The sequence below is a fragment of the Paracoccidioides brasiliensis genome (genome assembly GCF_000150735.1).
Source record: "Paracoccidioides brasiliensis Pb18 unplaced genomic scaffold supercont2.11, whole genome shotgun sequence".
Lineage (NCBI taxonomy): Eukaryota > Fungi > Ascomycota > Eurotiomycetes > Onygenales > Ajellomycetaceae > Paracoccidioides > Paracoccidioides brasiliensis.
The window spans coordinates 290,588-316,277 of NW_011371368.1; the positions used below are offsets into that span (position 1 = coordinate 290,588).

At 44.0% G+C, this 25,690-nt stretch overlaps 5 protein-coding genes across 5 annotated transcripts; 3 read left to right on the forward strand and 2 right to left on the reverse strand.

Annotated features, from left to right (window-relative positions):
• Positions 1 to 1,719: 1,719 nt before the first annotated feature.
• On the forward strand, positions 1,720 to 3,404 carry PADG_07342 (uncharacterized protein; the record flags this gene model as incomplete). Its single annotated transcript, XM_010764517.1, has 5 exons — positions 1,720 to 1,828; positions 1,894 to 2,371; positions 2,432 to 2,555; positions 2,650 to 2,690; positions 2,747 to 3,404. 5 exons carry the CDS (start codon positions 1,720 to 1,722, stop codon positions 3,402 to 3,404), a joined length of 1,410 nt encoding a protein of 469 aa, XP_010762819.1.
• A 1,557-nt stretch (positions 3,405 to 4,961) lies between these two features.
• On the reverse strand, positions 4,962 to 5,192 carry PADG_07343 (uncharacterized protein; the record flags this gene model as incomplete). The annotated part of the gene is made up of 1 exon (XM_010764383.1): positions 4,962 to 5,192. One exon carries the CDS (start codon positions 5,190 to 5,192, stop codon positions 4,962 to 4,964), a length of 231 nt encoding a protein of 76 aa, XP_010762685.1.
• Positions 5,193 to 9,284: 4,092 nt separating this feature from the next.
• On the forward strand, positions 9,285 to 11,376 carry PADG_07345 (uncharacterized protein; the record flags this gene model as incomplete). Its single annotated transcript, XM_010764518.1, has 2 exons — positions 9,285 to 11,142; positions 11,204 to 11,376. The coding sequence occupies 2 exons, from the start codon at positions 9,285 to 9,287 to the stop codon at positions 11,374 to 11,376; spliced, it is 2,031 nt and encodes a 676-aa protein (XP_010762820.1).
• A 2,715-nt stretch (positions 11,377 to 14,091) lies between these two features.
• On the reverse strand, positions 14,092 to 15,131 carry PADG_12283 (uncharacterized protein; the record flags this gene model as incomplete). The annotated part of the gene is made up of 2 exons (XM_010764623.1): positions 14,092 to 14,289; positions 15,000 to 15,131. 2 exons carry the CDS (start codon positions 15,129 to 15,131, stop codon positions 14,092 to 14,094), a joined length of 330 nt encoding a protein of 109 aa, XP_010762925.1.
• Positions 15,132 to 20,853: 5,722 nt separating this feature from the next.
• On the forward strand, positions 20,854 to 21,383 carry PADG_12284 (uncharacterized protein; the record flags this gene model as incomplete). Its single annotated transcript, XM_010764624.1, has 2 exons — positions 20,854 to 21,069; positions 21,144 to 21,383. The coding sequence occupies 2 exons, from the start codon at positions 20,854 to 20,856 to the stop codon at positions 21,381 to 21,383; spliced, it is 456 nt and encodes a 151-aa protein (XP_010762926.1).
• Between the last annotated feature and the right edge of the window lie 4,307 nt (positions 21,384 to 25,690).

The following is a 25,690-nucleotide window of genomic DNA, read 5'->3' on the forward strand; positions in this document are numbered from 1 at the left end:
ACGTCATTAACATGGATATCAACGATGAATTCCAGGGATGAAAAACCGAGGCACGCATTGCCTCACAGATATATTATTGCCGAACAGTTTTGCTAGGCCGGGGGTGTTAGCCCTGGTTGGCATTGCTTCCAATCCGCCATACAGACATGATGAGTCCAAAGGCGGAACACCCATCGTATTATTCTGTAACAAATTCACCGCATGCCGAACACTTCGGGTAAAATAGCACAGCCACAAGGGTAGGCATCCAGCGTTCCTGGATAATGGTTAAGGCATAGATCAAGGCCAAGGCGTGGCTAGTGCAAAATTCGATTGTCAAACAACGATGGGGTGGCTTCCTCACCGGAAAGAAAATGGAATCACGGGTTTCTTTTTCAGCGAACAATATTCCAATGCCACGAAACGAGCCAAACCTGGGATTCCATGTATGGTTGAAAACTGCCCGTTGACGTATTCACCGCATATACCCAGAAACTTCGTCCTGGTAGTACGACACCTTACCCATATCCGAGATGGGCGTTTTGCGGGCAAGAGAAAATAGGGCAAAAGGCCAGGACATTGTAGCTGTAAAAGAGACTGGCGACAAAAGGGTTTCGCAAAGGCTTAATATCTTTTGCCCATATCTTTGGAGAGACCAAGCCATCAACCCCTCCTCACGGGTCCGAGGCAAGAGGGGTTGAAATGGTGTGATCCAGCCTTGCAGCCTTGTCCTCTGGGCAGTCCTCCAAAGCCAGATTACACCTAAAATCAAAATTGACAAATAACTCCACTTCTACCATAACTACTAAGTGAAAGGTCTTCTCTCAAGACATCGCCAGAGGGTGCATGGCCAGAAAGACGTCATGATGTCAACGGACAGGGCGACATTGGAAACCAAGGGAAGCCGGAACACGCCTCAACAAGAAAATTTCGCCGTGCATCGTACGGGGGAAAAAAGAATTAACAGCCGTAGGGAACCAGCAATGGTTCTGTTGAACAAATGTACTCAAAGACCAGATAATTGTGTTTGCTGGATGTCGTGTCTTCCACACTTGTTGGCAGCAGATGATGTTGCGTATGTTAAAAATGCAAAAGGGGGGCGGGAATCGAACAACAGCCACGTGACCATAAGCTTGGGACTTGTTGCGTTAGAGATCACCTGATCCCTTTGGAATTGTACTCATCTTTAGTCCCGTCTTTAGTCCAGCATATTAGAGTAATTTATCTGGCGATTGGGCCTTTTTGCCAGGTAGTCTAGCATGTTGGAGCTCTCTAAGGCTCCTCCACCGACCTGGCCAAGTTCAGCCACGTGACAAGGAGATAATATCTGGCCTGAGAGCCTCCACCAATATAATAGTTAATCCTCAGGCTTCCTTCAAAAACAGAGGAGGTGGATAGTAAGGAAAAAAAGAAATGGAATCCAGGGTTTAGTCAGTGCTTGAAACCTCCTCCAAGTATTCTCAGCTGCATATATGGAGAGATACGTACATACCTTGTTCTCACGGTGTCAATTGGGCTATGAACCTTTCCAAGGTTCTATTTCAAGTGCAAACCTTGGAAAATGATGCAGCTTACTAAGCAAATGCGTCTTCCTTGGCCTGATCTGGATTTCTCCAAGCCCCTTCAGCAGAAGACTTTCTTTGTTTTTATAAACTTCTGTTATTCAGATGGTTATGGCTTTAGCGACGGCCCATAGGCCTTTCCTTGGATTGCATTGTTCTTTTCGGCCTGCTCAATCTGATGGCCTGCGATCAAAAAGCTGCCAACCGCGCAGTTGCCCGCGTCATCCCAGTGATTCTTGGTCTTATAATTATCTATGCTTGTTGGGTATTTACAAAATCATTATGCAGTATGTTGTTGCTGCTAATCCTAAACCCCTGGGCATGACTGGGTAAAATGGCTAACCGCTGAAAGTTGATTATCTTTTACAGTCGAAGGCACGGAACCCCAGAAACGCCGTTTCAATCGGCTTATTGGTCGCATTCTATATCCTATTAATAGGGCTACTTGTGTCATATTTGCGATTACTGGCCGCGCTCATATGGAATCTGGATTATGTCCCTCGCGGGCCGCAATACGCTGAGTCTCAGGCCACCGCAGAGTCTAGTAAAGGGAAGAGCGTATCTCGAAAAAGGAGGCAGTCAATTTTCAGTAGAAGCAAAACTGATGAGGAGTGGCACGATCTTGGAGAGGTAACTGGAAACCATGGGAAAAGCGCGTATCCGTTTGATGCTTCTGGACTCGAAGCTTTCTACCTGAAAGATGTATATGTCTGCAAAGAAGATGGCAAGCCACCGTGGTGCTCCACTTGCCAACAATTCAAATCGGATAGGGTTCACCACTGCCGAGAGATAGGCCGTTGCGTCAGAAAAATGGACCATTTCTGTCCTTGGTATGGAAAATCAGAATTTCCATTTTAACTGTCTCTTTGATACTAACATGTATCGCCAAGGGTTGGTGGAGTGGTTAGCGAAACTTCTTTCAAATTTTTCATTCAATTCCTTTTCTATGCAGTACTTTTTACGACATTTAATTTAGTTGTGATGGCTGTATTCGTGGCAGAACACCGTAACAAGGTATGTCCATTTCAATTTCCCAGCCCTTACCGGACTAATGTTTTTGTAATATTGCAACATTCAGCCATTAAAACATCGCTAATACTAGCCACAGAATGGAAAACTAATTGTCCATTGGATTTTAACCCTGGCAGTGTAAGCTATTTTCCAATCAGCAGGTTACAATTGAATAATCTCTAATTCAACTAAAGGAGCGGCTTGTTCGGCCTGTTTGCGTTGGGGATGTTAGGAAGTTCTATCCAACTTGCTTGCTTAAACTCTTCAACCATTGAAAACCTTGATCGACGCGCGAAAGTATGGACTCTCGCAATATTGATCCCGCCGTCGATGGAATTCACCGGGGAGAATGCACAAACCCGACTTGCCCCTACCTTCCCCATAGTGTCATTCTCTACAGCTTTTGGGTCATCTTTACCCATGGAAAGTACCGCTAACTCGAGAAACTCTGAGCTACCACGGCGAAACTTCGCTATCCTACATACAAAACCAGGAGAGAACCCTTGGGACTTGGGCAGCCCTTTGGCAAACTTGAAAGAAGTTATGGGCTACTCGTTTCTAGATTGGATTTCGCCACTAAAAAAACCTCCCTGCACTGACCATAGTAGACAGGAAAGTGCTTATCGTCTGGGCCATGTGGTTCAGCGACTTAGGAGCGAAGCGGGGTTCGATCCCCCAGTGGATGAAATGAAAAAGCATCGAAATCGTGGAAAGAGGAAGAGATCCTACAGGAGGACTCGAACCTTGTCATCTCGTGAACAACGCAGCAGCCCGGACACGGCACAAGATATCCACAGTGCTGAAAATAGTTCTCGCGAGCGGCACCAAAACGGCTCCCTTGAATACCATTAGACCGCAATTCATCCTTTAATAATAGAGCGACACGAAATTTTCAATGGTTGATGTTTGCCAGTATTGATAATCTTGTCTTGTCAACACTATACCCATCATGTCTTTCCTGTGGTTTCTTCAGTCTCTTCTTCGCCTTTTTTGGGAATAATTTAATTCTGCTGGAGTGCGCTACCTCTAAGTTGCCCAATCATTGGTCATGACATAGAACCCAGCGCAATGAGGTTAACGTCATCTTTGTGAACCCTCCAAAATCCAGGACTCGCAATGAAATAATATACTTTTGGTTAGTATTTTTCCAGGTTAATAACAAACCATGTGTCCAATTATCCGAGCCTAGACATTAGAAGGTATTTTTAAAAATAATCCAGTTGATTTTGAAGTTGCATAGTAATATTTTAAGCTCCCCACAATTATAAACCTAGGTGATAATAAACTCGCCATTCGGGAGGTTCCGAGGTTGGCTCTTCGAGTAGGCTAAGCTAGGTGGGATGGATCCAAGTTTATTTTGACCCGATCAGCAGTCATGACAACTTACACTGAAGACAATTTGTAGTGAGCTTTGAAAAGACCATATCAATCATTCTTACGCCTCCAATATCCTAAATAATCAAATATAATCAATCTATTCAGATCTCCTAGCCCTGCTTCACTCATAGATTATAGTTAAAATTTCAGAAGGCGTCGGGTTGGTTAAGCTTTAAGCTGTAGGTAGAACCCAATAGTTATAGCTGTGAAGATGAACAAAAATGCAGCCTATTATTAGGTTGCAGTTTTATATTTTTTACATGGAAGAGAAATTAATTGTGGTACGAAATATTGATTCATTTCATCTACTTGAAGTGAAGCGACTTGGTAATTGGATGCTGCTGGGATAAAAAAAAAGGGAAAGAAAAAGAAGAAATAAAATACTAGTTATCCCAAATGTTGTAAAATTGCAAAGCACTGAGAATATAGAAGCTACCAAGCTATAAATGCCAGGGTAAAGGAGAACTTCCAGCGGAAAAACTGGATAGCCCGAGGACAAGAAGGAAACACTGTTAATGTCAAAATATTCAAGAAGTAAAAGAGTAGATCTGTTGTACAGGTATGAGATATAAACGAAGATTAATACATCTACCGGGAAGTTACAAATAAAAAGTAAAGTTTGTCCAGCATAATGGACGAAATCTAGTAAAACATAGGAGATAAACAATGTCGCCAGACATCCATTGCGGAAAAGGAAACATATCAAAACTGAAGGGGATAATGAGGAAAATTTTCTGGGGAACAGAGGTGGTTGGTGACAAGGTGCTCTAAAGTATCCGTATCACAACCATACCCTTGCAACGCCACGCCATGCCAGAACAACCAAAAGCCCAGGAGGGAAGCCGTCTTAAATAACAGTCAATGTTTCCACAAGCCCCTTGAGGCTGTGAGTAAAGTTCGATGTTCGCAGCATGGGCTACTGTTCAACAGGACACTTAGGACACTTTGGACACTTTTATGCCCACAGTCGTGACTTGCATCGGGGGACAGCGCGGGATTGTTCAAATGTACATTGCCAAAAACGTGGCAATGCTACCATCCTCTCATGGGGGGTCTAGCAAGCACCTTGGGGTCAATAGTCGAATGGACCTCGCGTCTCACAAGTGTGAAGTTCGCTTGAGGAATTCCGTTGTTGCTGCCAGTATAAGGGGTAGAAACAATGATGGGCAGAGGTCGGGGGAGCACCGACAGAAATTCGTCTATAGCCCAATGTTGATGCGATCTGTTTCGAGTTTGCCGAACTGCAGAATTGGAAATGGACATGGCGTGTCTGCTTCTGCCCACAATGCAAGATGAACATCTTTGATGTGAACAAACAGGGCATTTGCTAGGTGCATTGGCGATTAGGTTTGGTCCGTCACAATTGCAGCACGTCCACACATCGTTAAAGACTCGGGCCATTGTTCTATATGGCAAAATAACTGGATATTTATACCAGAGGTGGAATCACTTTATGTAGAAATAATGGAGGAAAGGAGAGGACGTATTTGGCACTATCAACTACGTCTCTGGAAAGCTATGGAGAATGGTTTAGTAGACTCGAGGTGATTCCAACAGAGCCTCCAAAACGATGATAACTGAAGAATTATATAGAATCTGAGGGGCAGAAATTTCAATCAACTCAGCACTGGGAAGCATGTGTGAGACACTATCATAGTATTAATTAGAAGTACGTCCATTGAAAGGCAACCGTCACGGGGGCCAGTGACGAACGGTGATGCGGCGAACCGCGAACAGGGACTGAGAAAATACTGGAGATTAGGAAGAAAAGCAACGAACAAGACCGGTGAATGTGTTCAGTCTTCAGACCGGAATCGATCAGGCAAAATGAAAATATGAAGCAATGAATTGAAACGTTCATAATAAACAGGGGGTATGTTGGGTTGGAATAACTCTCCTCTGGTTTACGTCATTGCTCCAGAAACGTCCGGAAGCCAGGTTAGAAGACTTAGAGTATGGAAAAGGAACTCGGTGGAAGCTTTGCCCACTGGAAAATGATTTCACCTTTGATAACAGGCGGATTAGCAAAACGAAGATATCTTGTAATGGAAGCTTGTTAGTTCAGACCAACAAGCCACAAAAATTTAACATCTTTGGGTTAAAATTTGGTTATCTCCACAATATAGTGCTTCCAATCGATCTTCAAGTTATCTTATTAATGTGACAGGAAGGAGAGCATTCCGCAGGCTCTAGTTTGGCCCTGCGCAACGGCGATCAGGTGTTTGGTAGTCAGAAAGTTTCATGTCAGCTAAGTTATAGGGCGAGCCATAAAATGGAAAGCAAAGCAACAAGACAGGGTGACCCTGAACGTCCTTATGTGCCCCTTGCAGGAGCGACTCGAGCCGTTGGTAGCAAGCAGGCAACGTCATGAGCCATAGTTGGTCCTTTCATTGAATGCCCTTAGGAGAGGAGCGGGATCATGTCCGGTTCACGATACAGGGTCGCGCCCAATCTCCTGGATCGGTCAAGACGATTTAGCCTAACGGGAGGGGAAGACTCCTTCAAGAAATCTTGGTTCGTAGGAGTCTCACATGAGGAGGTTCAATTCATATTCGGGCATGACAAATCGGAGCCTTGTCTGGAGATGGACTTGCAAGGCCACTTATTCTCCCTCGTGGGTACACCGAACAGCCCCAGATGAATAATGAGGCTGTATGGGAAGTCAGAATTTAATTAACTGCGGCATGAAAACTGACCCTATCGGTCTGTGCGCCCATTAAGAGAACAAATACTCTTTCCACCGAAGTGGTCCTGATCAGAATGTGTCAATATCTGACAGTTGAGGCTCTTGTACTGTCGTTTGGTCAAGCACCTCACCTGCAGGGCTAACTAGCTAGTTCAACCATCGCGTCATCGAAGCTCTTGACTTGGTTACAGACACTCTAAACATTCTGTCTGATTTCCTCCTATGTGGTTCGATAAACAGACTGCTGACATCTGGGTTGGCCTCCCTCAACTGTCGCACTCCCCGCGTGGCAATCTAAGATCGCTTTCCCAAATGAATGGAAGATGCGATTAGGCTCAGTTGACGATGGTTCGCCCAAGTAACATTTTGCCTTCGAGATGTCGAGGAAAACGTATCGCCCCCACAATATCCTTCCCCTTGACAAGCCGAGTCATTTGGGAGCAACCGGGTTCTTCAACAGCGCCGAAACTACCTGCCGTTCGGTAATCCTTTACCTTTTCACCCGCAAGGCAGCCTGAAGCCTTGAAGTTATCTAAGGCATTGATTTAAAGGGGATATTCTGGACCTTGGGCTTTTCACAGCAATATATTGTATTTCAGAAAGATCCCTGTAATGAACATTGACTTGTACTATTTTGTTTGCCACAGCTGTGCAATAACTAGTCACGAAAAATATTGAAGCATAGCCCCATGCTGATTTGAACAGTATATTGATAGTATATTGATTTGTCGAAGTTGTCGGTTCCATAAATTTGTGGTTTGCCAATAACATCATGGATAATCTTTTAGTAATAGTGACCAATTAACTAACTAGTAACTAGTTAGTTGATAAAGAAAATGTGAGCAAAGAGTATTACATCGTTTACGAGACTTCTATCAACCTTAAATTAAATAGCAGTGGTAAAACGAGTGAGGCTGATGAACTCCTGTGAAACACAACTGTTGGGCTAGAAAGGATCAATCGTTAGAAACGTTCGGTTTAGAAAGTCGTTAAACGGCTGCCAACACCAGAACCTCAAGGCCTTTTAAATTATTAGGTTTCCGCAAAGGCAACCAGCATGATTTGACAAATAATTATCAATTCTTGGAGCACGCATCCCTTTCGCCCAAGTTTACCTTTTCTCCACACAGTCTGTCTTGCAAAACGAAGACAACCCGGGGCTATTTCAGTCGGCCGAAGTACCAACCGAGTGGCAATTGAGAAGCTTTCTTCGATGTCTTTGAAAATATGCCCTGGACAGTTGCATCAGCGGTATATTATCAGAATTTCTGTCTTTGATTTGCTTTTCCCATAATGAAACACCTTGGAATAGAGGAGGGTACATGATATAACACTGGCAGCCCTGAGATTTAGAACTTCTGATTGCTCGGGTTATATAGTTATATCAAACCATGGATCGCTGGCTTGGAAAATCTGGCTGAAGATAGGGTTCGGATTCAACCCGGGCGGTTCCACCGATCTTCCAACCGCGGAATCCGAATCAGGCGTCCATAGCGAGTTGTTGTATAGTCAGTCCCTTAGACCTTAAAATTTCAATCCATCTTGCGCTTAACAAATCACCGCTTCTTGTCAACTGATGCAACTTTAGTCGAACCAAATTTTGTATGACAAGAATGGAAAAGCGACGTTCTCTGTACGACCTTACTGCCCTGTTAGTGGCGAGCAAATATTCCGCGTTGGCGTTCTATAATTGCGCGAGTGAATATACAGCAAGCAAACAGTCGGGAGGGGAAGCAAAGTTCGAGGAAACTTACTCTCCAGAGAGCCTACTGACAGCTGACGACTGCCACAGAGCCGCACTTAACTAACTAGTTACCTAACCCCACACCATATATTAACTTATCCAACCTCCATCTCATCACCATCTCCGTCATCATCACACCACACGGCAGACAGCATATAGAGGAGACAATTTATCATCTCTAAACTCTAGACTGAAGCATAGCCTTCATTTCAGTCGTGTTCTATTTCCAGGTTAATTGTAAGCTCGCATTTATAGCTATCATTGAACGTGCCTCTATCCGCAAATCCGGTCCAGCGCTCTATTAACCCAAATTAACGATTGAAAATTACTCACCAATCCAGGTGCCCATTGCCTGGAAAATAGTACGTTTTCATCTTATGGCTGATTTTGAATGTTACGTTATTCAATCAGCCGTATCCAGGCAAAAACAAGGATCTTCCAGATTTGCTGACGCCCCTCTGGCTTAGTTAGTTCAGATATCCAACTTAGCAGCCTCTCAGAATCACCGTACTTCTCTCCCTCCCCAAGAAAACCTACTTCCATCGTTATATAAAAATCCATTTAAGCGTACTGGTCGGCGCAGGAATTATCTCCTACCCATTTCGCATTCGCCCGCACCTGTTTGTCATTTTGACACTTTAGATTTGCATCAGCCTAATCTCCCAATGTATCCCTCCCCTCGAATTCTCTTCCTGGTTATTGCAACCTCCATCTCTCCTGGAAGCTTTGTCTTTTATTCCAATAATCTACAATTGGTTGCTGAGCCATCTTTTCCCATTCTTCTTTAGATTGAAGTTCATTTCCACGTTCAAACTCGAGGGTGTTTAGTGACTCTCTCTCGGCGTCATACATTTCCGTCAGAGTCTGCCCAGAAGATCATCCATATCAATACAAGCGTACCCGCGGTGTTGGACTCCGTTACATTATGAGCCATCCACGCTATCGTCAGCCCTCGCCGGACAACAGGAATTTTGTTGATCCCATGAGAGCATCTACCGGGAATGTGATACTGGGTTCTGATATGGAACCATACAATCTTCCTCGAGTTGACTATGATGGGTACTATTCGTCAAGTGTCGCAGGAGATCGAAACTTAGAACCGTATTATAAGAATTATTATTATCCAAAGCGGTCCTCTCACCCTCCTGAGGATTTAATTACTTCTCATGCCTCTCGATTGACTGACCAACCATCCATAACTCGAACCGAATATACTATTCGCCCAAAAAGCAATACGTTGTCCATCACAGATTCCAATCTTCGTCCGCTAAAAGTCCCTATACCGTCATCACCAAACCGATTGTTCGCGGGGTATGAGGGTGGTCGTCCTTCACGTCCGTCATCATATTATGCCAAAAACGAAACTGAACGTTACATTCTACCTTCATCATCTTTACCTTCAAGGTATCGTCGAATCTTTAGTTCTGATGACAGAGAAGGTCGTCTCGTGCTTGATGACAAAGAAATACCGCCTCGTTCGGAGAAGGGGGGCAATTTAATTACCGGACGGAACTCGCAACATGTTTATCCAATTCCTCCCCCCCTAAATAAATCACAGGATATTGACATAGGAGATTCTTACTCATACACCAATCCTGCAGAACAGTTCTATAGGGACTTTGAGGCTACTCAAAGCTATCGGCGTGATAATCCCGCTAGGAGAAAGGCAAGACCTTTGAGCTTAACTGGTTTGGAACGCTACCTGCCACAGATTCCCAGAGACCCCAGAGACTCCGGCCCGCCGCCTTCTGCGAGGGGATTTGACCGAATTGGAAGAGGAGAAACTCGTCGGTCATCATCTCGAGATAATAAAGGTAGGGTAACTTCCTATTCGCCTGATATTCGTCAAGGAAGATCCAGAGCCCCAGTCTCTCTTCACCAGGACGGAGACAAAACTCCAAAGCAACATGAGGAATATGATGCCTTAAAGGAGTCCCCAAGTAACCGTCGATCCTATGCTGATGATGCTTCCATAAAAGATGGCCTCCACCAAAAGGCCAGAGATGACGCGCGATATGGACATATCCCCAAAATAGACACTAATGTCAGAAGCACACGGGACATATCAATGCCTGGTGGGCTTGCTACAGCCGGTTTAGCCAGCGGCTATTCTGACGAATATCGAAGTAGAGGGTACGAAAGTGACCGAAGTGCATCGCTAGACGGACGGAAAACTCGGGATCTGGGTCGTGTTGCTAGCGCAAGACAGAGGAGTAAAGAGCATTCCGAAAGAAAAACAGATGATGAACTCTCGGAAATAGAAACGCGAAGTCTCAGATATCGAACGAAAGGACATCCAGGACGGGCCTACATGGAAGAAAGTGTTGAAAGACGCCACACATACCATATCAAAGGCTACGAAAGCAAGAGCTCCGACTCCAGGAGACACAATGTGTCCTCCAAGCGACACTCTGATAAGCTCCTCACAAACAACCATCTCGTTTCAACCCCCGCCGATATCACTGATCAAAGGAAACCGTATCATACTGAATTAGCTCGTCCCAAGGAACCCGAAGTTCCCCCCAAAAGTATCCTCAAACCTCCGAGGGAAAAGTTTCCTGAAGATCGCACCGCTGTGAGAGAAGGGGTTGCTCCTTTGAAAGATGCAACGAAAAAAGGTATTCCCCAAGGCGCACGTTGGACCAAAGTTGATCGAAAACTTGTCAGTCCGGCAGCGCTACAAGGCGAACGTTACGAAGAACGCCCTGATTATGTGATAATCTTAAGAGTCCTGACAAAAGAGGAGATTGAGGACTTCGCTAGAAATACAGCAGATATTAGAGGTAAGTTAATTATTTGCATTCTGGTTAATGACTATCCCCGTATTTACAATTACTATTGCAGCTAGGTACGAGTCATATCGCCGCGATCATCGTAAACGTCGAGACGATGATGAACCTGACGAGGAAGACCGGAAATCTCGTCTTGCTCTTGAACCTCCCCCTGATGTAAGGCGTCGCTCGCCTCCTGGTTCCCACTCTTCTGATTCACATAAGACTCGTGCTTCACGGTCATGAAGTTGTGTCAATGGTCTTTCCTTACCTTCGGACTTCTTGCGGAACTCTAACATCGAAAATCACGTTTTAACAATTATACTAAGTTTTAGATATCCTACCAAACTGGCCAAAAACTGGTTGCTTCTCAATCTATAAGGAGAGACAGGCCGTGCAATTCTATTGCAATTTGTTACCCTACCTCCCCTAAATGTTGTCCTTTGATATTAATTTAATCGTTTATATACCACATATCAAAAGTTATATCTGCTCCTTTAAAATTTTGGCAAATGTTCTATTGATATCTCTTTATTTTCCAAATCGTCCCTCCTCGTGGAACAAATACTGCTGTCAGTTCCACTTTTTGATTGAAATGAGAATTCTCATTAAGCAGCTGATAGATGAATGGCATCATGAAGGAGGCCCGGACCAATTCAATCTATTATTAATGAGTGTGTTCTATAAGAAATCCTTTGAATATTTATATCAAGATTCCTGTCCAAGTTGCCAGAAGTACGCTAAAGTCAGAGCGACTGATTTTGATGGATTTCTTCTCTAAGACTATCTCCCGATCAGATTCCTTTGGGTCCGCCTTCTACCCCGCTGTAGTTATCCAGCTTCCTATATTGAGGACGTGAAGCGCGGACTTCGAGGAGCGAGGAGACGTACTTACAGAACCAAGACCTTTTATCAAACCTATGAGAAAAACTCCACGATCCGGTGATATTTTGTGGTCAGAAGTATACCCGCTTTCCAAACAGCAACCCAACAATAATGTCACAAGGATGTGAGTTAATGATGCCAAAAGTGAGCTAGACTGGAGAACATGCAAAGTTAGTTCATCATACATCTTCTGCAGGTGCAATTTTTCTTAACCCTTCACTACTAATTTAAGTAAGGAGGATAAGCAACTTAACAAGGAATCCTAAACCCATATCTCCGCTCCTTTGGCCAGTGAGCCACCAAACAGAGCTCACTCAAGCGCGTACCATGTGCCAATGGTTTTCTGTTCCCATTCCCATAAATTCCAAATCTAGCTTTAATTTCTAGTCCTCTGACAAAGATTGAAACCCATTAATTAGCCAACCCACAGATCATGCGTGATATTTTGTGATCTTGTTTCTTTCCTCCGACATTAATCACCAGAATCTAGCTTCAGGTTTTAGCTGGTTGTTTCCCTCCGTCATCTGCGATGTTACCCCCGGGGCAAAAAGAGCGGTCTAGTCGACTAGTTCTCACACATGCAGGACCTAGTCAACCATAGAGTATCCACCGTTACAATCGCTCCCCTCCCCCTGGCTCCTCTGCTCGGGAATCCACAGCAGCGCGAGCAAAATAAGAATATCCAGATGACAAGGTGCCTTCCTACCTTCCTTTGCGATCCACAAAATTCCCGTCTACCATATTCGCGGTCCAACAACCCAGCCCTTTCAGTTTCTCGATAATATCACTATTTTAGGGATACCAGTATCTAGCCTCCTAACTAAACGTTTGATCACTCATTTCCTCAAAAGCAAACCAATACGCCTGTCATGTAACCTAACTTTTAAGTTTTGACCTAGCTCCCTAGCTCCCGACTCTGATGAACATTCCACTCATTTACAAACATCTGGGCCTTGTTGGATTCTTGGATCGCGATTTCTGGAAGCAAGTTCCTCCATATGTCAATTGTTTATTTTAAACAGTCTGCAAACAGGACTTTTGTGCAGGGGCGCTGACTTGACATGTGCACCCTGTCCCTTTTCTTGTTGAGACATAGCAAGGGAGGAATCTTTGGACATGGAAGCTGGGTATTCGGCTGAGAGGGTTTTCCAGCGGTTAGACAAGTATAGTTATTTTGCCGAACGGTCAAAGTAACCATACTGCCAAGAAGTCATATTCAATACATGATATCTCCGTTCAGTTTTTCTTCTCACTTTTGAGGAGGAGATGGACGTGAGGCTGTCATTCCTTCACGTGGGAAATGTGTCACACTACATGGAAATTAAGAGCTCTCTTTATATCTTTTAAAACAGAGCTTACCTTTAAAGGAGAGACGAGAAAACTAAATAGATGGTGAGAGTTGTGGGAAATGAAGAGTGGAGGGAAACATTATCGATGCTGAAATTTCATGGCAACTTGCAGAGTAAAGGATAAGACTAAGCTTCATGAGTCTGTTTTGCAGAAATTATTGTTACCTCTCTGTACAACTCCATTGCCGATGAAGTCATGTACATATTTAAATTATGTGAGCCTACAAAGTTCGAGTAGCACTACATTCATGACGATCTGAATGCAAATAAACACAAAAAGTCCGAAGTTGTACGGTACAGAGTACAAGTGCTTCCATCCCCAACGGTTGTATTCGCTATTAAATGCTTCATGCATATTTGCGTAAGACAATGAATGCCTCATCTGCCTCTTAACCTCACCACACAGAAAGAGTATCGAAATATCTTCACATTAACGTTACTTGCAAAAGATGACACTTGGCGAAAGTCATTCAGAGGTGAACCAACTAGACCAGCATATGGTGTGGAGTATCTCCGACGGAATCGACCACTTTCAGATCTATTTGTCTTTAGCGGAATCTGAAGGATAGGTATCTCGGACTTCATTTGAAAGCTGAGTCAGTGCTCAATGTTAACTAACAGATATTTACACCTTGTTTGAATTAGAATTTGGGAAGAAGGTTGTATCTCCTAAACTAATCATTAAATGACAAAGAAGTAAAAATGAGCCTCAGGGAATTAAACCCGGTCAATCAAGGCTCGTCGGCGCATGTTGGTCCGTCCAGGCGAAATAGACCCATATATCACCAATAAAACTGAACCTTAAAGCTAATATCTGGGATATTCCATTTCGACTAACCAATCGACTTCGGTGTGTGTCGTCGTCGTCGTCGTCGTCGTCCTCGTCCTCGAGCTGATGCGGACTTATCCCGCTCATCAACGGTAACTATTTAAGCTCCGAGGGAGTTGTAAGAGGAAGCTGGTAGTGGCGCCGTGATTCAAACCACTCTCACAGCACAGCTGTAGCTCAAGTCCCCATAAAAATCTTCCAGTTTTTCCACATGCAATGCTACCATCTGTCAGAATAAAAATCGCGCCTCCCGAACAGCCAGCAAATCATCGCACGCGGCCATTTTTTCTTGTCCGTGTCCGGTAATTCAAACAGGACCATATCCAGATATATTAGGGGTAAGCATCTACGGCGACAAATGTGAGACTGTCTGGGATTTTTTTTTTTTTTTTTTGACACTCAAAATTGAGGATAGGAAGTAGTATGGGGTCCTGAAATTGTCTTTTCCGGGTATGCAGTGTGGGTTCTAATTCTGTCCGTATCGTTGATCCCCTTCCGGCCATTGCCCCTTTTCGTTTCCGAACTGCAGAGCAGCGGCCGAACCTGGGGGAGCCTGGGGGGTCAGATTTAAATGCACTCGAAGAAGGACATTCAGAACAAATCAGCCAGAGACCATACAGTGTTGGACATTGGCTGTTCTCTGGTTTTCCTCTCTAGTTTCTCGATTTTCCCATTCTATCTTCGATCGAATCTGCCTCTGGCGTTTATATCAACGAGGCTTATATATTTTGCAGAAGCCCTGGGCAATCTTCCACAGAACCTCGTAGTGTGGATCTGTTTGATCCGAGTATCTTGGTGTGGAATACTTCCATGATACCCTGGTACAATAAGCCACATCGACGGATGTCTGGGCCAGGCTCATGGATCAGAGAAACAAAACGACAAGGGACGGGATTCCCGTTACCCAGATTGAACCTCTCTTTGTGCATGTCAGGCATGTCGAAGGTGACGATAAGCTGATGTTTGGGTTTGAATCTGCCACTGCTTAAAGGAACGGGTATAGGTTATTGAGACTCCTCGTCCGATCTACATCTAGAGTTCGAAGAAGTGCGGTTCCTAGTAGATAACTAATAAATAAGGCCGGGAGCAAGTTCTAAGAGTTCATCACGTAATCATCTAAGTCCAGCCCTATCCAAAGAATGAATGGATTGGAATGATATTTGATAAATAATCCGCCATGGCGTTTATGACTAGAGCTCTGAAGTATCTTCATTTTCGGAAATGAAATTGCAAAGTAGCAACTGCGTAGCTAAAAAAAAAATGAAATGATTTACTTTTTATTTGTAGGCTTCCCTCTGGTGGAAAAGGTAATCAATGTCCTTTTAACTACAAATGTGTATGTATCGCTGACATGTAAGAATGGGATAACTAACTAAATATGCTGGATGTTGCACGCACACAAAAAAACATAATAGCAGACCCCGTTTATAGATTTCTCTTGAAATTTTCTCCGAGTCTAAGGGGTTATTGGAAGCAGGGTAGTTAGCTTCACAAATAAAAAATTCAGCATTTTTATTCTTTCTTCATCGATCTGGTATCAAGAAGCAAAGCCATTCCAATAACTAACTTTATGGCTCCTATTTCATCCGATGGGAACTCGCTAGTTTGGATGTCACTGAAGTTCAAAACAATATATATGAAAAGTTACTCCATTCTCGCTCTGCTCTTCGTGCAACGTAGAAATAAAGGAGAAATCGCATCACACTCAGATATAGATATCCTTTGAATAGTGAAGAAATTGTTATACAAGTTGCAAGGTTGATATCTATTTCGTTCCTCATAGACTAGAGGTCCATGGGAGCGATATGCATCCAGGCTCCAATGTGCTAACGCTAGCAAGCGGGAATCCTCAAGGGATTCACGTGGAAACAAGGGTGGGACATTTCAACTGCGAAAAAGCCCATGTCACTATCTGCGAAGATGTCAACGTGAATTTTCAATGCCTGGCTGAGTATGTTTTCAAAAAGACCAATATCGAAAGAAGTTGTTTCCGAGTCCACTGACAAAGTTGACTGGCTCATGGACTTGATTCGTAGAATTATGTATCATGCGCGCATCTGGATATGGCATTGTTTTCGCTGCCTCACTTTGTTGCTCAAATGCTTTCATTACGCTGAGAAACGCAAGAAGACATTCACTGACAGTCATAACTGTAAATGAGATCTTTACACCCACGATTTGTATCCATGGCATGGATGCGATGTAAATGAGCATGTGTAACTGCGTTCTGTACGTTCGCGACGGGCCTCGGCAAAGAAGAGCGTTGTATGATGGATCAGCAGCATATGAGGATCAACTATACGGTAAATGAGAAGAAACTAATTCTCAGGGATGCTGCAGATGTACACGTGCGAATGATATACATGTAGCAAATTTTATTAATTGACTTCAGATTGTTTGAGTAGGTACATTTGGTTATGCATCTTGATCGAGGTATCCACGATAAACATTGTTCGCAACATCGCACAGCAAGTAGAATACGTACTATCATACTCGTATGCCCGGGGGGAAGCGTTAGACCTGTGCGATCTTCTCTGTATAGCACACTTCTTCATCTTCTTTTCATGCGTGTTAGAGAGACGAAATTAGACAGCCTCCACTTTGATAACATGTAAGAAGGAAGTAGATAGTAGCTGTCAAGAAGAAGAAGAAAAAAATTTGAAACATTTCTCAACCACTCTCTCTATTACAATTGCTCTCGATGCTGTAAATATGAACTGAAGTGAATCCCCTCAGTTGATATCGGAAAGGCAAAGGAGCTTCATACTATCCGAAGTACAGATACATCCCATGGATGCAGCTGATATACGTATGATAGGTAGATACGGAATAGAAACCGATAATAGGGTTTCCATAAAATGACGGTTATGCTGTGATGTGAAGAATTTTTTAGAGTGTGAAAATTTCAAGATCTCTTCCAAGTATAACCAAAGAAGAGATGACGCACTTTATGTCCTTGATTCAAGGAAGCACCAAGACTATTCTTCGAAAATGAGAGGCCATCTGCAGTTGCAGGAGCACAACGACCTTAATTTTCCCTCAAAAGAAGTAAAAGAAACGATGTCATACTTGCCTCTGTTTTCCTTTTTGATGATTCACACATAATAATATTTGAGGATGTGTCGCCATATTCAGCTCTGACCCAGATAGACTGGATATCCGACGAATCGAGGGCTTTGACAGAGCCAAAGTGGGAATGCGTCACTTGCAGGTTGCAACCGACATTGTCTCTGATGGCCTTCGCAGCATCAAAGCTGCTATTCAAGGTCTATCCCTGTCTAGCGTCGGACAAGGAATCAGCGGGAAGTCAGGGATGGTTAGGTTGTTCCGAATATGAAGCCATGAACTTCAAGAACTTGAAGGCCAACAATCCAATCACCAGGAACCCCCGAAGAGAAGGATCAGGGAAAAGATAGAGTGATTACGAAATCATATACGATGGAGAGGCTGAATATCGTGGAAATAAGAGAATAAGAAATGATAAGAATAAAACAATTATGCGACAAGATGGCTCGTTATATCAATCCCTGCCATGTTGCTTCTGATTCGATCCAGACTGCTTCCTTTGCCTGCAGAGGTTGGCCCAAGTTGGATGCCTTGGGGTTACATGGGTTGGATATACAAATGTGGATGGCAATTAGCGATAATCTCCGAATGTGTGGGATGAGATTTGCAGGTAACAGAACAGGTCGATCATGATCCTTCTCGGCTGCAGCTACATGAGTGCGAGCTTGGTGCATCACTGTTTCGTCCTCTTGACTCGCACCACAGATTGTTGGAAACGTGTGCTTCGGGGAGAGCAGCAATGAAAATGACGCCTGTCCTTTCCTTTTGTAGAGTTGCCAGTTGATGAAGAGCGTTTATCACGTATTGCAAAAGCCAACGAGATATGAGGTCGCAGGGAGGGAAGAAAAGTAAAGATTAAGAAGGGTGCGTTAACCGAAAGACCCAGCCTCTAGAACCAGGAGAGCTTCATAGAATGCTGTCCAGCATTGTTCTATTTTTGTATCCTTGAAGAAGTGGACTGAGAGTGACATAGGTCCCTGCCAGTCTGTGGGCTATTGAATTGCTTGTTTTCCCCTCTCATGCTATAAGCTCTGAGGCTCTATATGGTGGAAGAATCATGAGTTGAATGAACTGCACTCCAAGCCAGTTCATTCTCAAACCCCTTTTTACTATTATGTACTGTCCCTGTACATTTGCACTAGACTATGGATTATCCCGACGTTTCTCTTTTTGTCGGGGAAACTTTTGCTAAAAATTTGACATATAGCTTGGCTGTGGGAAGATGTCAAAGCTTTGCTGCAGCTTTAAGCAAATTGTGATATATTCGCTCGATCCAATAAGTGCGTGAGCCGCAGACGGGAACATACTTTCCTACCCGAACTCTTCCGGACACTACTATGGCTTGAGACAACGCCATTTTCGATGATAATCCAGGTCTTGACAGAGCAAATTTGCTTGCCAATGATGAGGTGAAGTGGGTTTCTCGGAGTCACAGTTTGGGGGTCAAGACTTCCCCTCTGTTGGTTGGAAAGTGAGCAAAATGCAATCATAAGCTGTACGCGCGATTGGAGAGGCCTCAGGGAAGTGTTCAACACTAAAATGTAGACCCTGGGAAGTTAGCGAATGCGCCATGCCTGTCAAGTTACAGTGTGCCCATGGGGGCAGGTGAATAACTTCAGGGATACTGAATGCCGTGGTTCTTGTCAGCATCAACCTTCGAAAACACACCATGGTTTAAAAGTTCGGGTCCCGATTCTGTTGGATGGTTCGTGACGTTATTGCTGAATGTGACCGGAACTCCATATTCCGATAGCATAGGAAGTTGTATTCTCCGGTGTTGGCTTGAAACCAGGTCTTATCGGAATGCGGCGTAGCCTATAGCTCATAAACGATTCCAGTGTCATAAATTAATTATTTGATTTAAAAAAAAAATAAAAAAATGGAAAAGGAAAAGGAAATGAAAAAGAGAAAGATAAGGAAAGAAAAGGAGAAGGAAAAGCGAATCTAAGTCGTTCTGGGCTGGAATTCTTCGACGCTAACGTTTCCATGATCAGCACTTGAAGATTCCATCATTATGCAAGTCATTTTCCTGATCCCTGTCTTCCCTGAACAACAGAAGGAAAAGAAACTCCTAATTCGAAACTCTATCATTTAAACGTCATGAAACAAGTAAAGTGGAGACCAGGGAGCCGGGGGAGGGAGAAATATGAGCTCTGCTGGGCTGAATTCCGTATTTCATTATTATATCGACTTCGACGGTTCTGGTTTTTGGACATTGGGTACCTTGGGCTGGGTACAGCTGGCTTCACAAAAATAGGAACGAACATATTTGAACGCTATTATTGTATGGCTTGAACTGCAATTGTCCAGGATGAAGTTTTCAAGTTTTGAAGTAGAAGAAGCTCTTCCTTTGCTCCCCGCCCGCAAGATCAATTAATTGCCTTCGCGTGTCTACTTCTAGCCGACAGAAGAATAGGCATCAACGATGCGTTCTGGGAGAGTGGACAGAAGAGAGAGTTACAAGCGCAGACCCAGTTTATCCCTCGTTGATATTCCTGCCAAGCCATCATCATGGCGAGTCCAAGCATCTCCGACGCTCGCAGAGTCGTCGCCTTTGTTTGAGAACCGACGCAATCTATAGAGGATTTCTTCCAATCATCCAATGTCCCTTCCAGTGCTGCTTGGTTTGACGCTTGGTGGGTGTATCGGCAAGTCATAGTAATAAAAATTGTGGAATCCATGGTAACGTACCAGGTTGGCAGATTCTGGAATGTTGACAGAAGCAGGTTGAAAGCAACGGGAGGACTGGGCCTGTTTGACCACACAGGCTGGGGCGACTCCAGTAAGCCCATGCGAAATGCTCGTGTGCATATCACACGCCCCACTGGAAGTTTCAAATTTCTTTCCGGCGACTTGGCGCATTTCGGCACTTGGGGTTGGTCTTCATTTGCAGGCTTATCTGATCCTGAAAAGTGTTCAACCGTTTGATTCGGCTGATGGGCGAATTTAATTGGTCCCCCACATGCAAAAGTAAGTCAAGGTTGGAAATGGTCTCACCAGCCCAAGAACAAAGAAATTCGCCCAGTGACAGTCATTCCTGGAAGTGCGCTCTCAACATTATTTTTCAAAGTATAAACGGGTATTCCGTACCGGGCCTTTGAAATTCTCAGAGCGATCCAGATGGGGTTTTTTTTTTTTACGAAACTGCACGTCCTTTTCTTCTCCTCATGCCCTTGGGCAACTGAACAGTGTTCGGAAAAAATGGCCTCGTTTAAAAAAACAAAACAAACGAACGGAAAAAGAAAAAGAAAAAAGAAAATGTAACATCCATTGATCAGCGCTGGGTTTTTAGGAGACTAAATTAGCCGTCCTATCAGTGATTTCGGTCGGCGTGACGCTTGCGGCTTGTTAGGCTCTGTTCCATGTTTCGGCAACTTATTCAACAGATTTGACGAGGATCCCGACCAACAAGGCCAATCAACATAGGATCAAACGGGTGCGGGGCAGGGATAGTTTGGTCGTGGCGCGCGAAAGTCAGCAATGCTAAATGAATTACTTTCACAACCACTCCATCATGTTTCATTGCGATGCAACGCTGGGAACAATCGCATTTTATCACAATGCTCTGGGCACGTAGCATGAGGGACGCATGGGATGCTCAACTTCTCGAGCCCTCCCGTCTGCCTACTTGGAGCGAATAACTTGGTGCTCGCTTGTCTCGTTAGACTGGGTGGTGGCAACAATTCTGAATCACGGTCTTATTTCCAGTTAATATTGTCTGGCTCTTTGAAGGGAAATGCGATCAGCAATGAGGTCATTTGCGCAAACAACGATGTTCGCCCAATCTGTTTGAGGAAGAATAATCCCGAAGTACCCAAAAGCTTCGGTCACGGTACACAGTAAAATCGGCAGTTCCACGAGTTGCTGTTAATGGGTACCTACAGGACACCCGGGTTGGGCCCGTTGCAACTACTGGATCGAGTGCCGCTCCACGGTTTAATGAGCCTATGCTGACTCCATGTTGCGGATCACAGGGGGAAGCAAAGGGAAACGCACAAACCCTTCCTCAAGGGGAGGGATTCTCCAGATTTGCAGGATCCATTCTTAACCAACCTCCAGACAATCCCTATAGCTGGGGCCCCTACCCGCTGTTTTTGGGCGCCGAAGTGCGCGGCATACCCTAATGTTCAGGGGTAGCGCGCTTCCCCTCCCCACAACCACCAAGGGGCAAAGGTAGGGAAACTACCCCTGCTGATGCTGCTCAGTTGTCTCTGTGATATATTGGATGGACAACAACCATAACTCTTGAACCGTCACCCCTAAACGTTGACTCTGGGTGACCTATTGGCCTATGAGGGTGCTTTGCGATGTGCGCAACCAAACAATTAACCAGTGAACACAATAGCTGGCTAAATCTTACTATTTTCTTTCCCTATTTAGTATGTCGCTCATCGGCTCCGATGCAAAACGGGATATTCCGCTCCTAACAGGAGAAGCCGTACATACTCCGGAGGTCATAGAACTTTATTCCCTTCGTACGTCCGAAGACGGCTTTTTGAGAGAGATTTTCTTTTTTTTTTTTTTTTTTTTTTTTTTTTTTTGTTGATGTGATAGGTCTTTAGCCCACGAGCACATTTTGGTTTAAACTACTGTGCAAGGTAATTAGGAAGAACTATGTACCGCACATGTTCATGCACAGCACATACAACGCACTGACGAATTCCCAGATGAAACTGATTAGGTCGCAGGAGAGGGGATGGGTACAACAGGGTGTTGTATGCATGAGTACAGGAAGCGCGAGACACGCGATGGCTTTTGATGTATGGATGTACACCCCATCCAGAGCTCAGGCGGAGGTTTTGACCAGAGGCTATCTCCCCGCTTTTTTTGTTCTTCTCACACACAAGGGTCCCAATTTTGGGTCAACTATCACGATTGGCGTTGATATTTTAATCTCTCACCCCCACCCCCCTCCCCAACCCACCGGCCGCGCCGGTGTGACGTATTTAAGGTCGCTTTTTCTCCCTTTGGAATTTCACAGCCTCGAATATATATGGAGGAAGGTCAACGAGATTCAGCAGACTAAAAATAAAAACTTAACTACAGCCACAGTATCGCAGCAGAAGCGCCTAAATTGCACCTAATATCATTACGGGCTGCGAAGCTTATTCAATCAGTTATTAGGCTTCAAAGTAAAAATCAAAATCAAAATCTCTGCTATGTTTCGTTTGTTGCGGTTTTAATTATCCTTTCTTATTCATATATTTATTATTGTTGCTATCATCATTACTTTAATCGGCTGTATATTTACATGCTGTTTAGTTGCCCTACTAAACTAGGCAGTATGTTTTGCTACATACTTTAGTAGGGCAGCATGTCTTGCTACATACTTTGTGTTTGGGGTTGGGTTTCCATGGTCGACCCGCTTGCAGTCTCTCGGACATTTAAGACAGGTACGCCATCGTTGAATCTTGTTGCGACTTATCTTGAAACATTCTGGTTGCGTTCTTTGTTCGATGTTGATTGGGTTTGGGATTTAGATGGACGAGAGCCATGGGAGAAAGGGTCATCTATTTTCTTCCAGAATAACTTCAGAAAATATATCTGGTATTGCGCTGTAGTTAAGTTAATGTGTTTGTTGTACCGGGGGAAGTATACACACTTCTGAGCTGCAGATGCAAACCATGTCGACTTCTTGATCAAACATAAATAAATCATCACCCTTCTGTTCTGCTATTTGTTGGACAGACATATCGATTGTTTTCTGGCACTGACGAAGATCGTCCCCCCTTGTCAAACCAAGCGCCTAAATATGCTTAAATATAATGCTTGCACGATTTGTAGGATAGTACCACACACGCAGCAGGGATATCTTGAGCGCACCCTCAATCTTCAGATAAACATCGAACCATTATTTCTACAACTCACTATATCCCCAGGAATCCATGATAAAGAGGAGGTGGACCGCTACTTGAGATTGGGCTACAAGCAAAAGACTGCTGTGTGAATACCAACTCCCTTCTCCGAAAAATATAGGGAAAAAAAAAACAACCCCCCGACGGCCAAAAAGAAAGCCAGAAGATATTCTAAACTCACTCCCAACGTCAACACCCCCCAATTCCCAAAACCTCTCATAATGCCCTTTGGAAACCACAAACACAATGATTGGGCATCAGAAAAGCATTTCCCGAGGCCCTTGTCTTAGGCCCTCTTCCCCTGCGGCTTATGGGATAACAAACGGAATGAATTCCGATAGTTTGGAGACAATTGCAGAGTTTTCCCTCCTCCCATTGTCTTTGCTTTCGTACCCCGCTTCCTTGAGTTGAGGGGTTTGAAATCGGTCTTGACATCGTATGGACAATATTCCATGCATTGTGCGCATCACGACAACAAATGTTGCTTTGGCTGGTTAATTTTGCAAGAGAGTTCTGCCCCACTCGCTCGTTATGCGGGTATTCTTTTTCCATTTCTTTCAGTTTGCTTGCATTTTCGTCGCGTCGCGTCTTCGCCATTGCATCGTATTTCGGCAAGGGATCCATCAGCCATCAGTTGCGGTTCTTGGACTCTCGGAGATAAACGCAACCAGCAGCGCAGATCAAATCAAAATCAGGCACTTCTGACACAGTATGCTAACCATACATCCTCTGACGTTGTCCTCTAGCTATCGTACTAGTCGCGAAATATTTTCTTTTTATAGATTTTTATTTTTAATCCCTGCGTCCCGCTTCTTCACGTTTGTTCATGTCCATGGATGTTCTGGCCATGGCCTTGCCATCTGGAGCAGATTCTCCACCTTGATGGCTTAAAATTGAGGTAGTAACTCGCCCACAATGGAGTAAGTGTTGTCAGACTGTAACTTTGAGGTTCGTAGCATTGTGGATGCATCCTTGACACCTTGAGGGGTTGAAACGTCAGATTAGGCAGAAAGGTTGAAGGGAATGCATTAGTTAATTGGTGAAGCTTATTATTTGAGCCCGGTCAACCCGTCCGAGTTTTCAGCTTATTGGGGATGGGTTGATCAATAATTAGAACTTCGCTACAGAGGTTGGCTTCTTCGGGATAAATTATTGCGAATAACTAGATATTTTACCCAGGCGAAATTGCCCGTGATTTTCCAAATCCTATCCTTCTTGTTCAATCTCAGGAAACTTTCAACTTGGCTGCAGCAGGAAAAAGTAGGAAGAAATCAACACGATTTATAGTTCGGAGTGCCAATCTCTCCACTTTACTTCCCGATTAACATACTTAAACTAGGGGAGTACTTAATTTAACCAACAGTCGGAACCGGACATTTCTCTGGATGGTGCTTAGGTGGAAGATTAGAAGCTAGGAAGACTCTGGAAGTACCTCTGCCCCTAGAGCGTCAAGGTTCGGCATGATCGCCATTCGAATTGTCCAAAAACTTTGAAAATTTTTATTGTGGATATCTTGGTGCTTGATTCTTGTTGTGATGACGCTGGTGATGATGACGATGATGATGATGATGATGGATATCAATCAGTCAACCGGTTACAAAAGGAAAGATAATAATACTGTAATAGAGAGACAGATCGTTCACTTTTTTACAGGAGATGACGCCAACGATGATGCTGAAACGATAACCTTAGAAGAGCCGAATGTATCAGGGCGACCTGTTCAAAAGTTAGCTGTCGCCAACTTCTTGGACGCCGAATATTCATTCGTTGGCTGCGAGCACTCATCCTACTTTCTCGAGTTTATTTGTGGATTCTGGGATATGATGACGTTGACTTGATGGCATATGATCATTTATAGCCCTTCTTTTCATTTCTTTGGATTATGTATGTAACTTCTTACCAACTCCTGTTATTAGTTAACGTAGTTAGTTATGGTCTGCCAGATTATTCAGCACACGTTGTAGACAGGTTTAAAGTTAAGTAGAATCTGTTTATCTGGAAAAACGCATGTTGTTGTAGTTGATCTTGCCCGGGTGTGCTTAATCTTTTTTCTAATATGCCAGTGGCTGTGAACACATACCAATCGCTGTTATTGGTGCAGCATGGGGCTGTACAAGGACCGCAGCTATGCGCCGCTGATACGATCTAGTCACTGAACTTCGAAGCGCATCATCCCACTTAAACCAAAAAAATAAAATAAAATAAAAATAAAAATAAAGCCCAGTGGCAGCTGGCTATGGACTGTGCCACGGTACGTGCATAGACGTGTTTACGTCTCTCCCTTTTCCTTTAATTCTTCTAACGCTTCCATAGTTCTGCTATCATTGATGTTCGAACATTGGAGGCTGGCGAATATCTAATCGGGTTGGTGGTGTTTGGATGTTGGAAACAAGGATGGTACCAGGTCCAGAAAGGTTGGTTTATCTGCTCTAACTTGTATCATTTTAACTATTGAGCATCCAATCCTCTCTCCATTGAAGAAGGGTCCATTGAAGAAGGGGAGTGGCTGGACGAAGGATTGCAATCGACATGCGAGTGCTGAACGGCTTTTGTTTTCTTTTCTTTTCTTTTCTTTT